The sequence below is a fragment of the Haliotis rubra genome, unplaced genomic scaffold (genome assembly GCF_003918875.1).
Source record: "Haliotis rubra isolate DU_JTF1 unplaced genomic scaffold, ASM391887v1 Scf416, whole genome shotgun sequence".
Classification (NCBI taxonomy): Eukaryota; Metazoa; Mollusca; class Gastropoda; order Lepetellida; family Haliotidae; genus Haliotis; species Haliotis rubra.
In genome coordinates, this window is record NW_025767098.1 from 291,689 (window position 1) to 306,600 (window position 14,912).

Genomic DNA, 14,912 nt, shown 5'->3' on the forward strand with positions numbered 1-14,912 from the left:
ACGTCGTGGTGATTATGGACAATGGACATTGAACAATCAAATCTTACCTTTTTTCCAACAATATTCCTTCAACTCCAGTTTTTGTTCTTTGCGTTTCACACTGTGTAACGTACAGAGGAACAATCGTTTACTACCGAAAGTTTAGTGAGCGTCACACGGCTTGTGCCAAGAACTTGTTTTACCACGGTTGCAACGGGTTATAGTGAAAACGGACCCCAGCGAAAACGGCCAAAAAATATTTCTGTAAAACGGCCACCGCTGCAAGAGAAAACGGCTTCTTTGCCTAGAGATAACGGCCATTATATATAACAGAAAACTACATGTATCTTATTTTACTGTTATTCATCTCTAAATCAATATCATAATAAGGAGGCAACACCAATGATAACATAGTCATGGCAAAGGTTTAAGTTGTACATGTACAAGTTGTACTTCTGTATAATTTATTTACAACTCTTCATTTGTTTGTCGCTGAATAATGCAATATATATACTCATGCCAATAATGGTTGTCACCCCCTTCAATTTTTTAATGGGAGAGGGATGGGGGTGAGGTGTGTGTAGGGTTGGGGTGGGGAGGGGGTGACAACCATTATTGGCATGAGTATGTTATAATGCTATATTTTAACATTTCTTGTTATTGATCACACATATGGTGATACGGGTATGAAAGGGATACCTAGAATAAATATGAACCCTGTGTATCAAATATAAATTATTTCTTAAACCGATAGAAATGGATGCCGGTTGGCTGATCAGGGTCAAGCGTGTCTGTCATTATCTTCTCAACAGTAGCGCCAGTCGACCGGAAAGGAATATTCCGGGCTTGCCTCCTTCACCCGTCAACATTTCATTATTGAATAAACACGAGAAAATGTTATGATTACTCAGTAGCTGGCGGTGAAAGTATTAGATAAGATGATCTATCCATTCTTTTATTAACCTGTTTTCTAACTCTCATGTCAGTCAGTACACATGAAGTAGCAGGGTGATTGGGTATCTTGACCTGATTTTCAAGTTACACCGGCAATATTTAAGCCATATTGTGACTAAAAACAAATTATATTTTCGTGATAACTAACCACCTGTCACTGAAGGACAGTAAAACAACTAGTATATCGCAGATATGAACTTAAAACTAGAATTTATATTTAAAACGTTTGAACTATAGATGACAGTACAATATAAAAAACAGGCTATAGATTACCAACAACTGAAGGTAGATCACCATACTAGAGACCATGGAAGAACTACAAGAACAAATTTTGGAATTAGTACTACTAATCCGCTCGTCAATATAAACACTACCTCATCAACTAGTCTTACCTGTAAAATGTACAATCAATCAAATTGGTTTGTTCATCGGGACTATCGAGACAATCAATCTTCAAAGGTTAAACCGCTATGGATACCGAAACTAAACAAAACAACCAATCACTTTTAAAAATCTTATCCGCAATGAAGTAAATCTCTATTATTTAGGATATATATAATCACCTAATATCCTTCGATCTTGGTGCAACTATGTTGGCTGTTTTCTCTAGGCACAGAGGCCGTTTCTCTTGGTCCGGAGGCCGTTCGCTCCAGCGCGGTGGCCGTTTTCTCGATATTTTTGGGGTCCGTTTTCTCCGTACCCCGTTGCAACAATCAACGCCTTAAAGAGGTTTTCAAAATGGTTCACAGATGACATTTCCAAATTTGATGTATCACTGAGCAAGTGATGCCCGGTGCAATTACATGTACCATATATTTCTGCAGCTTCTCAGGTGAAGAATTGACTTGCCTGTACATGCATTTATGACGAGCGCCTCCGGTGGTGCGGGATACGACCAATGCTTTGCTAAAACCTGTTATAAACATTATTTAAAAATTATTTATAAATTCATGCATATGATTCAGTATTAATCGTACAATGAAGTGAACTTTAAGGAGATATTTCACGCGAAAATACATAGATGGATGGAAGGCATGTCACTATAGAACTAGACAGTGATGTAGAGGCAACCACTGTGCTGTTTCCCCATCATTAATGTTCTGTTGATTATGCAGCAGAGGGTGTGATGTACTAATGAACCTGGTTACATTATGTAATTATAATTCTGGTAATTATAGCCGATAATGACCAGTATGAGAGTATATTTCAATGTCAACCTGTCATGTACTTGGGAGGTAGGGCGTTATGATGGTAAAATCACACTGTGAGTGCAGCTGAAGGGGAACATGGCATCCAAGGGAGCTGTGGCGCTGCTGGTGTTTGGAATCATACAAGGTCTGCTGTATGAAGGGGTAAGTCACTCTTGATCTCTACCTTCCTACACAGTGAGATCTCTTGATATCCCTGTACAGGCAACTATTGGATGTAAGTACATTATCTGAAGCTTGAGATATTGTCGATATTAAGAGAAAAAGGCAAAAGAGATTCTGTCGAGTCTTATGGATTCGTCAAAATATAATTAATTGGTATCGTTTTGATATGGCGTCGCAGTGTCTCGCGATTTCCACAAGAAAATCCATGGATGGATGACACTGTAAAGTCGATAAGTGAAATAATCAGACGTCTTCCTTGAGCACTCTGTGTACTCGGCAAACGTGTGTGGACGGGTTAGTCATCGTGTATCTCGGACAGAAGGGAGACGTGGGCTGAGTAAAGAAGGCAGATCCAGGCATATATATTGGCACGGTTCTTTTTTACTTATGTGCAAAAATCAAACAGATGCTTGACGGACATTTAGAAGTTGGAAGGTAACATAACAACGTATGGTATGGATTTACAGCTTCGTTAATATTTATATCACGAGGTTTCTGGGCTACTTCTTGATAAATTGATGGACGCCATCTGGATCCACCGCGCGAAACTTGAAATTAACAGGGATCAGGCTGTTTTCCTACCGAAAGCTTGGTGCATAGAAAAATAAACTTCTAATTCACTGTACATGTTTCCCCGTAATCCTCCTAATCACTGTACATGCTTTGGTGTTACCACTGTTTTCATAAGTGGCTTCCAATCAATGTATCTCCTATCATGTATATCCTTTTCATTGCATAAACACTCTGTACATACCAATCTAATCTGTTGCATAAACATACCACTTATAATCTCCTTTAGCTCTGTACATCTCAGTCTGTAATTCCATCTCACTGGCCTCCTGTACATACTATATATTTTGCTCGTTATCATATTCTATCATTCACCTGATGAAGGGACAAGAAGTAGCCCAGGTCGTCCTGTTGTAAATATTAAACCCATACAATACGTGGTTATGCAAAAATCAAACACTAAGTCAAGTTTCTGAAATACTGAAAGGCCAGCAACATATGGTACAAAGCAAGTGGGTGTACAGAAATATTACTTACTTGTATATATGTCTAGCCTTTGATTAACATCATTACATGAAGTATATGAGCTGTTAATTACATTAATGCATTAATATTTGCAGACCAATCTAATTCTTGAAACGTTACGACACTGAGACAGTTGGTACATATACTGAGCAAATTGTTGAAGTTTTGATAACTTGGAGGACAATGATAACACCGTCATACAGATTATCACAGTTTCTACTTGTATGTGTTCGTTGTTATCACTGTCATATGCGTTCACTCAGCAGTAGCCTCACACCCAGTATACTAGGAGCCGGCCAGTCTTATGTCCAACTACCGAGCACCAGGCAGGGTGTTTTGAACACGTATAGTGTGCTTATGGCACTGTATTTCAGTGCTACACGAGAGGGGCTCGAACTATAACGTTTCCTCTGTCCAGGCAGAATCCCCATTCTCTTCACCGCGCGAGCAGGTATTTACATACAAATCTACAAAGTAGGATTCAGCGTTGAGTTGTGATGTCATTCTTTCAACGAGAAACACCAAACCCCACTGCACGAAAGAGAGTGCTAGGAGCTAAAGAAACTTTCAGTAAGTATTCCCGGAACCGTAGCGGTTCTCTAGGCCTTAGTGTGCGCATCATTCCAGGACTTATCAGTTCAGCATGTATTAGTCTAGTGTGGGTATCAGTCCAGGAGGACTTATCAGTCTAGTGTGGGTATCAGTCCTGGACTTATCAGTCTAGTGTGGGTATCAGTCCAGGTCCTATCAGTCTAGTTTAGTGTACGTAACTTGTTTCCTCTTCCAGAAGGCTTCTCGTGAACTTCACCTTGTCAAGGCTGAAGTGAAGAAAGAGGTCGGCGTTACGATATACACCGTGCACTTCAATGCGGACGAACACCCAACGGTATTCTGGAGGAATGGTCCCAGGATTGTTATACGTGAGTCCAATAATGAACTTAAGTCACAGACTGCATTTATATGGTCTACGACAGGCGAGCCAATGTTTTAACAACTGGGCTTCTGTAAGTCGTGCTGCTCTTACCGAGTTCCTTGTCTGAACAATTCAGAGTCTCTTGTCATTTATCACGCCAAAATTAAGAGAATAGTTTTCAATCTGCACATGTGCTTTTAAATTAATGGTATAATGGTGTTGTGTTGCTTCCCAGAAGCATGTCAAGTTCTAAATACGTTTTGCATTGCTTCAGGGTTTTCTCCCCTATGAAGCAGCCACTCTGCTAAACCCAATTCACTCACTCATTTACCATTAATAGAGATAATCCATTAAAGCAGACGCCCCATTTCAGACATCTATCACCATACAGATTCGTGGAATTTACTTTTCAAAATTCATGTTTTAGCTGATGAACAGCACGAGGTGAATATTGTGTTTGTTGGAAGAGTCGGGGAGGCCTCCCTCCGGACACAAGGGCAGGAAGAAGTCGTGAGCGTGTTCCTAGACGTGGAGTCCATGTATTACGACGTCCACTTCAAACAGCAGCCTGGGAGGTCGGCGGAGGTCGAGGTCAACGTCCCAACATCTGGGATCACTTTTTCCCACGCTCCTGACGTCATCTATCAATATGGCGAAGCCGTTAAAGAAACTTTCAGCGTTCCCAAACAGACAACGAATTACAAAATTAGCAGCGTTCATTGGCAACTGATTGCTGTTGACGATTACGCCAACCCGCAAAAGGTGAATGAGTTTTCTGACGTCGCTGACGGAGGATCAGCACGTGCACCAATCACAGAGCTCAAACATCTTGAGAATGAGACGTCAGTTGGTGCTCAGATGTATCTTGCCACTGACAAACAGGACTATGAAGGACTTTTGACTGTTTTGGTTACCGTGGAATCTACAGAGGACGCCTCGCCCGTTTCTGCAGTGGACGAAGGTCACAAGTTCTTCATTAGGAGGGCTGACCATGCCGAGCCTTTCCCTCCTGGGTTCATCGGCTTCATCAGCAATGGGCTGACGAGGGGTCGAGAGTGCAGTGTGGGGGGACCCTGTGCCGTCGCCTGTATAGCTGTTGGGGACGGGCTCCGGTCTATGAGGCTGTGGGTGAGAGACAGGAGTGGGGTGGAGACCGAGGTGGACACCACGCCCTACAACGTGAACCTCGGGTAGGTAGCATTATACACAACAAAGTAACATGGGGTTGAGTGAGTGTTGTTTTACGTCACATTCCATTGCAACCCAAGTTGGATAATCGATCTGCAGTGTGGGTGTGTCTACATGTCATCAGTCGAGGTGCTGAGGTGAGTGAGTGAGTTTAGTTTTACGCCGCACTCAGCAATATTCCAGCTATATGGCGACGGTCGGTAAATAATCGAGTCTGGACCAGACAATCCAGTGATCAACAGCACGAGCATCGATCTGCACAAATGGGAACCGATGACATGTGTCAACCAAGTCAACGAGCCTGACCACCCAATCCCGTTATTCGCCTCTTACGACAAGCATGGGTTACTGAAGGCACATTCTAACCCGGAGCTTGACGGGTTGCTGAGAAGGTAGTGTTGGTGACGCCAGGTGTATTGTGTATTGTAATGGTGGTAGTCAGCGTTCCGTCAGTATCATTCCTGCTCCATATCGACGGCCTGTCTGTAACCTGTTGTGGACCAGACAAACCACGAATATATGTTTGTAGTCGTACGGTGACTAACCTCGCCAGTGAGACGTAACGTGTTTGTACCCCTGTTATTGGGCTGGGGTGGTTCATGTCAGTCACAGGCTTGTGTGGTCTAGATGCGATTATATTCAACCTTGACATAAACTTAGTTGGAATATTGCTGACTGCAGCACCAGGCAACAAAGAGTGAAAGAGTTTAGTTGTATGCCGCTTTTAGCAATATTTCAGCAATATCACGGAGGGGGACATCAGAAATGGTCTTCACACATTGTACCCATGTGGGGAATGAAACCCGGGTCTTCAGCGTGACGAGCGAACGCTTTAACCCCTAAGCTACCCCACCACCCACAAAGGAAGATACTCCATAGCATGATCCTGACATTACTGTGCTATTTCTGACATCCCTCTCGCACTTACAGATACGTGATGTACTCCGAGTTCCCGGTGCCAAGCCCTAGCTCGTCAGGCGTAACCAACTACGTTTGTCGAGCCACCAGCGACGACACAAGTGCTGAAAACGTTGTCAGCGTCATCTTCAAAGCATAAAGGCAGCAGCAGAATTTCAAGTGAAGGACAGAAATAAACAGTTTCGTTCTCTCTGAACTTTGACTCTTCCATCTGTTTTTTTACTTCCAAGCCAATGCTGCACGATTTCCATTAATATTTATCGTGTTAACTGGAGCTAATAGCACAATATCGTGGACAAGCGTTCCATGTCCCTGAGTGCCTGTATACAAGTCGACTCCCACAGTATATAATTGATGTCTCCTATAGCCGCTACCACGCTCTTTACTTTGCGATAACGCTTCAGTGTGAAGACAAAACAGCCAGTCTGGCACGGACTTGCACCAACAGGACTCTTACACACTTGATATCCTTTATGCACGTCATGCCCAGCAATCTTCCTCAGTTATGTTTGTGGGAGTTATCATAGATAATGCCTTAATGTAATTACATCTCAACAATCCTTCAGCTGTCGCAGCTTTGTCCTGTAAACTGTGTGGCCTATAATGTTCTGTCAAATAACAAACAAATATATGTTAAAGAGAAGTTATTACAAGGGCACTTGCTTTAATACGTTAACACTCAGTCTGGAGGCGGATTCGGGCACGCTCCTCTTCTGTTCAAACGATAATTGTGTTGTACAATAAACATGAATATATCTGCTAGGAACTGAGAGGAACATGGTTCGTCTTCCATGAGGTTATATCAGTGGGGTGACTGAGAGGAACATGGTTCGTCCTTCATGAGGTAATATCAGTGGGGGTATTAGAGAGGAACATGGTTCGTCTTTGATGAGGTAATATCAGTGAAGGTGATAGAGAGGAACATGGTTCGTCTTTCATGAGGTAATATCATTGGGGGTATTAGAGAGGAACATGGTTCGTCTTTGATGAGGTAATATCAGTGAAGGTGATAGAGAGGAACATGGTTCGTATTTCATGAGGTAATATCAGTGGGGGTGATAGAGAGGAACATGGTTCGTATTTCATGAGGTAATATCAGTGGGGGTGATAAAGAGGAACATGGTTGGTATTTCATGAGGTAATATCAGTGGGGGTATTAGAGAGGAACATGGTTCGTAATTCATGAGGTAATGTCAGTGGGGGTATTAGAGAGGAACATGGTTCGTATTTCATGAGGTAATATCAGTGGGGGTATTAGAGAGGAACATGGTTCGTAATTCATGAGGTAATATCAGTGGGGGTATTAGAGAGGAACATGGTTCGTATTTCATGAGGTAATATCAGTGAAGGTGATAGAGAGGAACATGGTTCGTCTTTCATGAGGTGATATCAGTGGGGGTGACTGATGGTACGTTCTCAGCCGCGCATGGAAACACTCAACTAGATGACATTAAACTCATTTATTTTCACGCCTTTCGTCATTGACTTACTGTTACCAACAATGTGGAAACTTTATCCCAGTTTTGTATTTTTACTCTTGGCGGTAGAGGAGAGCTCTGCTATTCCGACATTGTTACAGTCGCAATGGGTCCAGGATAAACCTTCTTGAACCGGGGTCAGGTTGACGGAGCCAGACCATGAAAACAATGGGTGCGGGTTTTCACCCTCATGGAATGTAGCGATGAAAATAACTGGTTTGTGCACTAACATAGTGTGTAAAGTTTCCTGATGGGAGAGCTCATCTGTTTATCAGGTTCCCACATTTGCTAGTCTCAATGTCATCCCGAAATTGCCTCAAAGGTTCAGCGTATACTATGCTCCGTCTGTTGTCTGGTCACCATGGTCACATCCTCGTCATCACACAATATTGAGACAATAACACATTTTCCTTTTTTAGTGGTGATGCTGGTTTCATCGGAGTTCAAATCCAGATTTTTAACCAGGCCCAGTGGTCGTTGGATCAAATTCAAACAGCAATATTATCACTGGGTAGATCAACGGGGAAGTTCTATGTATACAACTTCTGTATTAATATGTAAATGTTTTTGTGTAGTTTCTTTATAACGGAAACATTATAATAAAGAAGTTACGTATCCATAGAACGTTCCCCGTTGTTCATCACACCAACTTCCACTCACTGATGTTCAAGATTAAGAGATGATAGGATGCTCTCTCCAGTCGGGTGCGCACTGCACTACTAATATGGTGCAGAGACATCATGGGGCACTCATAACCCAACATGGATTCTGTGGAGCTGAGACATCATGGGGCACTGCACTATTAATATGGTGCTGAGACATCATGGGGCACTGCACTACTAATATGGTGCAGATGCATCATGGGGCACTGCACTACTAATATGGTGCAGATACATCATGGGGGCACTCATAACCAAACATGGATTCTGTGGAGCTGAGACATCATGGGGGCACTCATAACCAAACATCATGGGGCACTCAACCAAACATGGATTCTAACCAAACATGGATTCTGTGGAGCTGAGACATCATGGGGCACTCATAACCAAACATGGATTCTGTGGAGCTGAGACATCATGGGGCACTCATAACCAAACATGGATTCTGTGGAGCTGAGATATCATGGGGCACTCATAACCAAACATGGATTCTGTGGAGCTGAGATATCATGGGGCACTCATAACCAAACATGGATTCTGTGGAGCTGAGACACCATGGGGCACTCATAACCAAACATGGATTCTGTGGAGCTGAGACATCATGGGGCTGACTCATAGGGGCACTCATAACCAAACATGGATTCTGTGGAGCTGAGACACCATGGGGCACTCATAACCAAACATGGATTCTGTGGAGCTGGTGCTGCTGACGCGACAGGCCGTCCAGGACAGGGGTTGTCACCAAAACTCTCAGTTTTATTACAGTTACATGGCATAATTCCGGCAGACCAGGAACTGTTAGAACCAACAACATCCGGTCTGTGGTGGGCCCAAGGGACAAAACTCTTCCCATTGAAATGCACCCTACATATAGGCGGATCCAGAGTGTGTGTGTGTGTGTGTGTGTGTGTGTGTGTGTGTTCGTTCGCGCACCCCACCCCTTTGTCCTGAAAGTTTATTAAATGACCATTGAAACTCTTCTGAAAATGGAGTGCACCCCCTTTATCGATAGTGCCCCCCCTTCTCAAATAGCTGTATCCACTCCTGCTACATGTCTTTGTAAATAATTTGTCACAAAACAGCATGTCAGTATGTGACACAAGTAAAAGTTGAACTTCACAAATTTGGTTAAACCCAACAGGATGGAAATACTGCTCACAGAATAATAAGAAAGAACCTCTGTATGTATTTGACATGATGATTTAATATTTTCTATAAGGGTTTTTTGATTCACAACATTTCCATAGCAAACAACCTATGCAGTTGAAACCAAGGAATACGTCATGTGGTCAGATTGGCTCCTCTTGTATTTGGAAATAGAGCCTCATAAATCTTGAACTCTTAACATTGTGGTTGGTTAACATTTGGACCACAACAGCTTGATCACTGGCATGTAAACAGTTTGCATCAACAAACATCTAAACAAACAGGGAACTATCAGTGTTCAAGTGCATGTACACATTCTTACAATGTACACACTATCTAATCATTGGGGACTTGTGTTCAGTGTTTGCCTGCTATGTAGTCCTATATATATTTACATTCATATACAAATATAACATATGGAATGTACACTTTAAATACAGATTCATCTGATGATAATTCAGCAACTCCTCAATGTCTCTATGGGATTGTAGGACACTTAATGGAAATTATCATTGATTATTTATGCAGTGAAGTGTTGTCACAATGTCTCTGGTTCAGCTCAAGGATGCTCTATCCTTGTTGAGGTTTCCTGTCATATCGGCCTTCTGTGTAGGAGGTGACAGTGTCATACAGCATCGCATGACAGTGGGAATACAATGTACAGAGTCCATCGATAATCCCTATTCTTGGAGTCTTATTGGTGGAAGACGGGGAGTTAAATCACTCTGTTGTCTGGGAGGGGATGTATACATTACATTGGAGGTGGTGGGGGTGGGGGTGGAGGAGGAGGGGGGGGGGTGGGGCGGTGCCCCTCCACCAGTAGAAGGACCTGTGTTGTCCATGCTGACAGAATCAACAGGCATATCTGGAAATAGAACAGACATTGATAGTGATAGGGACACACTAACTGCCACACATCATGATCTGGGCCTAGATTTTCGAATCTCTCTTAGCGCTAAGATAGTCGTAAGTGCCATACATTAACATGAACTTAGGACTATCTTAGCGCTAAGAGAACTTCGAAACTCTAGGCCCTGGTTTCTCACCCACGACTATGACCATGTATGTACAACTGTACTATAACACATCAGGCAGGTGGTATTATTACTGAACCAGAGCCATATCAAAAGCTTAATGTTTTCTCATTAGTCAGCTCATGATAATAAGATAACAGAAACAATTTTCCATATGTAACAAACGCTGATTATACTCCAGTATTCAAATGAATCCCTCATATAATCCACATCATCCAGTAAAGCACATACCGCCATACAGCTACTTTGCCATGTTAGTTAACTGTACCACGCAACAAGAAAGTGAGTGAGTGGTGTACCAAAGACACAAGCTCTACGTTAGCATATGACTATTCCATTTGATGAATGCTAGTGAGTAGAGAGTTTTGACTAAGACTTATAAAATGTTTGCAGATGCGGACATTGTGCAGGGAACAATTGTCAGTGAGCAGCAGGTCTGTTATTGCCACAGACTGCATCTAACAGTTACAGGAAACATCCACCTGCCAGGCTGGGTATCACCAACACAACACTTATTGCCACAGACTGCATCTAACAGTTACAGGAAACATCGACCTGCCAGGCTGGGTATCACCAACACAACACTTATTGCCACAGACTGCATCTAACAGTTACAGGAAACATTGACCTGCCAGGCTGGGTATCACCAACACAACACTTATTGCCACAGACTGCATCTAACAGTTACAGGAAACATCGACCTGCCAGGCTGGGTATCACCAACACAACACTTATTGCCACAGACTGCATCTAACAGTTACAGGAAACATCGACCTGCCAGGCTGGGTATCACCAACACAACACTTATTGCCACAGACTGCATCTAACAGTTACAGGAAACATCCACCTGCCAGGCTGGGTATCACCAACACAACACTTATTGCCACAGACTGCATCTAACAGTTACAGGAAACATCCACCTGCCAGGCTGGGTATCACCAACACAACACTTATTGCCACAGACTGCATCTAACAGTTACAGGAAACATCCACCTGCCAGGCTGGGTATCACCAACACAACACTTATTGCCACAGACTGCATCTAACAGTTACAGGAAACATCGACCTGCTGGGTATCACAGGCTGGGTATCACCAACACAACACTTATTGCCACAGACTGCATCTAACAGTTACAGGAAACATCGACCTGCCAGGCTGGGTATCACCAACACAACACTTATTGCCACAGACTGCATCTAACAGTTACAGGAAACATCCACCTGCCAGGCTGGGTATCACCAACACAACACTTATTGCCACAGACTGCATCTAACAGTTATCAGGAAACATCCACCTGCCAGGCTGGGTATCACCAACACAACACTTATTGCCACAGACTGCATCTAACAGTTACAGGAAACATCCACCTGCCAGGCTGGGTATCACCAACACAACACTTATTGCCACAGACTGCATCTAACAGTTACAGGAAACATCCACCACCAACACAACACTTATTGCCAGGCATCTAACAGGGAAACATCACCTGCCAGGCTGGGTATCACAACACAACACTTATTGCCACAGACTGCATCTAACAGTTACAGGAAACATCCACCTGCCAGGCTGGGTATCACCAACACAACACTTATTGCCACAGACTGCATCTAACAGTTACAGGAAACATCGACCTGCCAGGCTGGGTGTCACCAACACAACACACACTTATTGCCACAGACTGCATCTAACAGTTACAGGAAACATCGACCTGCCAGGCTGGGTTATCACCAACACAACACTTATTGCCACAGACTGCATCTAACAGTTACAGGAAACATCGACCTGCCAGGCTGGGTATCACCAACACAACACTTATTGCCACAGACTGCATCTAACAGTTACAGGAAACATCGACCTGCCAGGCTGGGTATCACCAACACAACACTTATTGCCACAGACTGCATCTAACAGTTACAGGAAACATCCACCTGCCAGGCTGTTACAGGAAACATCCACCTGCCAGGCTGGGTATCACCAACACAACACTATAATGTGGGCATGCAGAACACACAGAGTCTCACAAGTCATGAAAGGCTCACACCCAGAGTAGAGAGAGTGAGTCATGAGAGAGTCATACACTCAGAGCAGAGAGTCATGAGAGAGTCTCACACCCAGAGTAGAGAGAGTGAGTCATGAGAGAGTCATACACTCAGAGCAGAGAGTCATGAGAGAGTCTCTCACCCAGAGCAGAGAGAGTGAGTCATGAGAGAGTCATACACTCAGAGCAGAGAGTCATGAGAGAGTCTCACACCAAGAGCAGAGAGAGTGAGTCATGAGAGAGTCATACACAGAGAGCAGAGAGTCATGAGAGAGTCTCTCACCAAGAGCAGAGAGAGTGAGTCATGAGAGAGTCATACACTCAGAGCAGAGAGTCATGAGAGAGTCTCACACCAAGAGCAGAGAGAGTGAGTCATGAGAGAGTCATACACCGAGAGTAGACAGTCATGAGAGAGTCTCACACCAAGAGCAGAGAGTCATACACCGAGAGTAGACAGTCATGAGAGAGTCTACACACCAAGAGTAGAGTACCTAACACCAAGAGTAGAGCAGAAAGTTATGAAAGCCTTACATACAGAGCAGAATCAAAGTCCATCACATCAAAGATGAATGAAAGTCATGCAGATACAACTATTCTTACCTTCCATCAGTATCATGATGCTTTTAACAAAATTAAAACATTGATTGAATTTATTTTAAAACTTAACAAACAGATACCAGTATGCACTTCACATCTAAACTTCATCTTATACTGAGTGTTTATGACATGCCACTTTAAAAAACCCCGAACAATTATACTACTGATTAAAGATAAACTCTATATTTTTGTTGACCTTAGCATGGTGATTATGATACTTATTGCTTACCTGAAGAGGCAGATGCAGACGTCTGATTGGCTGAACCACTAGCCCCATCCCCATTGGCTGTTGGAGTGTCTGGTCCTGCTACAGATAAATGGACAGCAGTATGTCAGGGACAGACCATATACAACTACAGACTTTCCTCTCCAGAGTCAGGAAGTATACCTGCTATATGTTACAGTATCCAAACACTGAAACATTGGGTGGGGCCGGGGTGGTGCATTCTCTTCCCACAGAGGTTACTCCTGTCATATCTTCCTACGTAACCTCTTTTCTAATACGGCCCTTTCATAGTGTGAGCGTTCAAGACTCGTGATTGGAGGCAATCAGATTTAGTTGTGCAATCAGCGACGTTGTTTCAAAAGTGATCATTCGCAAGGCCTCAGTAATTTCCGTATACTTCGAGAAAACTAAACCTCTTCCCCTGCGCGATGCGCAAACGTTTCTTCTAGACAGAACTCAGTCATGTTATGGCGGATCTGTGGCGTCTCCATCGCCCTCGTTGACAACGGACAAGCTAGCCATTAAACGTCTTGTATGTAACATCAACACAAGTCCCGGCAGATGGGGGATATTTGTGGCCTCACATTTGCTTGTGTTAGTCAAGTAGAATCTAAGTCGATGTAACACGTGTTCTGATTGGATAGAAAGAAGGGAGATAATTCGTGTTGCGATCTTTTGCCGCTAGGGGATTTTACGAGAACCGGGAAATATGTCCGTATTAGAACAGAGGTTACGTAGGAAGATATGACAGGAGTAACCTCTGTGGGAAGAGAATAGGGGTGGTGGTGTGTGTGGGGCCGGGGTGGTGGTGTGTGTGGGAGGTGGGTTGGGTGGGTTGGGGGATGGTATCATTAATCCTGTTGCATTGACATCAAGCTCGCCATACAAACGAGGAACCATGAAGATCCCATATATCTAGAATATTTCGTCACAACAGCTACAACTCAGAAATGGTGATGTCATGTATATTACCTTTGTCTTTCTCCTCCTTTTCTTCGGCGGCCGTCAGATCGGCACGGAAGAAGATCCGCGCACTGCTGAGTGAGTAGTGAAGCAGATCGAACTCCTGCAAGGGAACGTTGCAGTCAGTATCAGCAAGATGTTGCAGTGTCAGTATCAGCAAGATGTTGCAGTGTCAGTGTCAGCAAGATGTTGCAGTGTCAGTATCAGCAAGATGTTGCAGTGTCAGTATCAGCAAGATGTTGCAGCGTCAGTGTCAGCAAGATGTTGCAGTGTCAGTTTCAGCAAGATGTTGCAGTGTCAGTGTCAGCAAGATGTTGCAGTGTCAGTAAGATGTTGCAGTGTCAGTATCAGCATGTTGCAGTGTCAGTGTCAGCAAGATGTTGCAGTGTCAGTGTCAGCAAGATGTTGCA

At 43.5% G+C, this 14,912-nt stretch overlaps 2 protein-coding genes across 7 annotated transcripts in view; one reads left to right on the forward strand and one right to left on the reverse strand.

Annotated features, from left to right (window-relative positions):
- Positions 1-2,219: 2,219 nt before the first annotated feature.
- Positions 2,220-6,556, forward strand: LOC124288366. The gene is made up of 4 exons (XM_046724877.1): positions 2,220-2,285; positions 4,129-4,261; positions 4,682-5,444; positions 6,373-6,556. The coding sequence occupies exons 1-4, from the start codon at positions 2,220-2,222 to the stop codon at positions 6,497-6,499; spliced, it is 1,089 nt and encodes a 362-aa protein (XP_046580833.1). The 3' UTR covers positions 6,500-6,556.
- Positions 6,557-9,681: 3,125 nt separating this feature from the next.
- The window catches only part of LOC124288376 (WASH complex subunit 4-like), a 70,188-nt gene continuing 64,957 nt past the window's right edge, over positions 9,682-14,912 (reverse strand). For 3 of the 6 annotated variants that reach the window (XM_046724888.1, XM_046724890.1, XM_046724887.1), the window contains 3 exons: positions 14,512-14,605; positions 13,543-13,620; positions 9,682-10,508 (listed from right to left, as the gene is read on the reverse strand). In XM_046724888.1, the coding sequence (XP_046580844.1) occupies positions 10,324-10,508; positions 13,543-13,620; positions 14,512-14,605 (357 nt within the window). In that variant the 3' untranslated portion in view covers positions 9,682-10,323. Of the gene's footprint in view, positions 10,509-13,316; positions 13,337-13,542; positions 13,621-14,511; positions 14,606-14,912 lie in introns of all 6 variants that reach the window. The other 3 variants (XM_046724892.1, XM_046724891.1, XM_046724889.1) reach the window with 3 other exon arrangements.

Bases quoted from the DNA above. Each gene is read 5' to 3' on its own strand.
- LOC124288366 (XM_046724877.1), top strand. From the start codon at position 2,220: ATGGCATCCAAGGGAGCTGTGGCGCTGCTGGTGTTTGGAATCATACAA. The intron at 2,286-4,128 runs GTAAGTCACTCT...TTCCTCTTCCAG, and splicing joins AAGGTCTGCTGTATGAAGGG to AAGGCTTCTCGTGAACTTCA. The intron at 4,262-4,681 runs GTGAGTCCAATA...TTCATGTTTTAG, and splicing joins TGGTCCCAGGATTGTTATAC to CTGATGAACAGCACGAGGTG.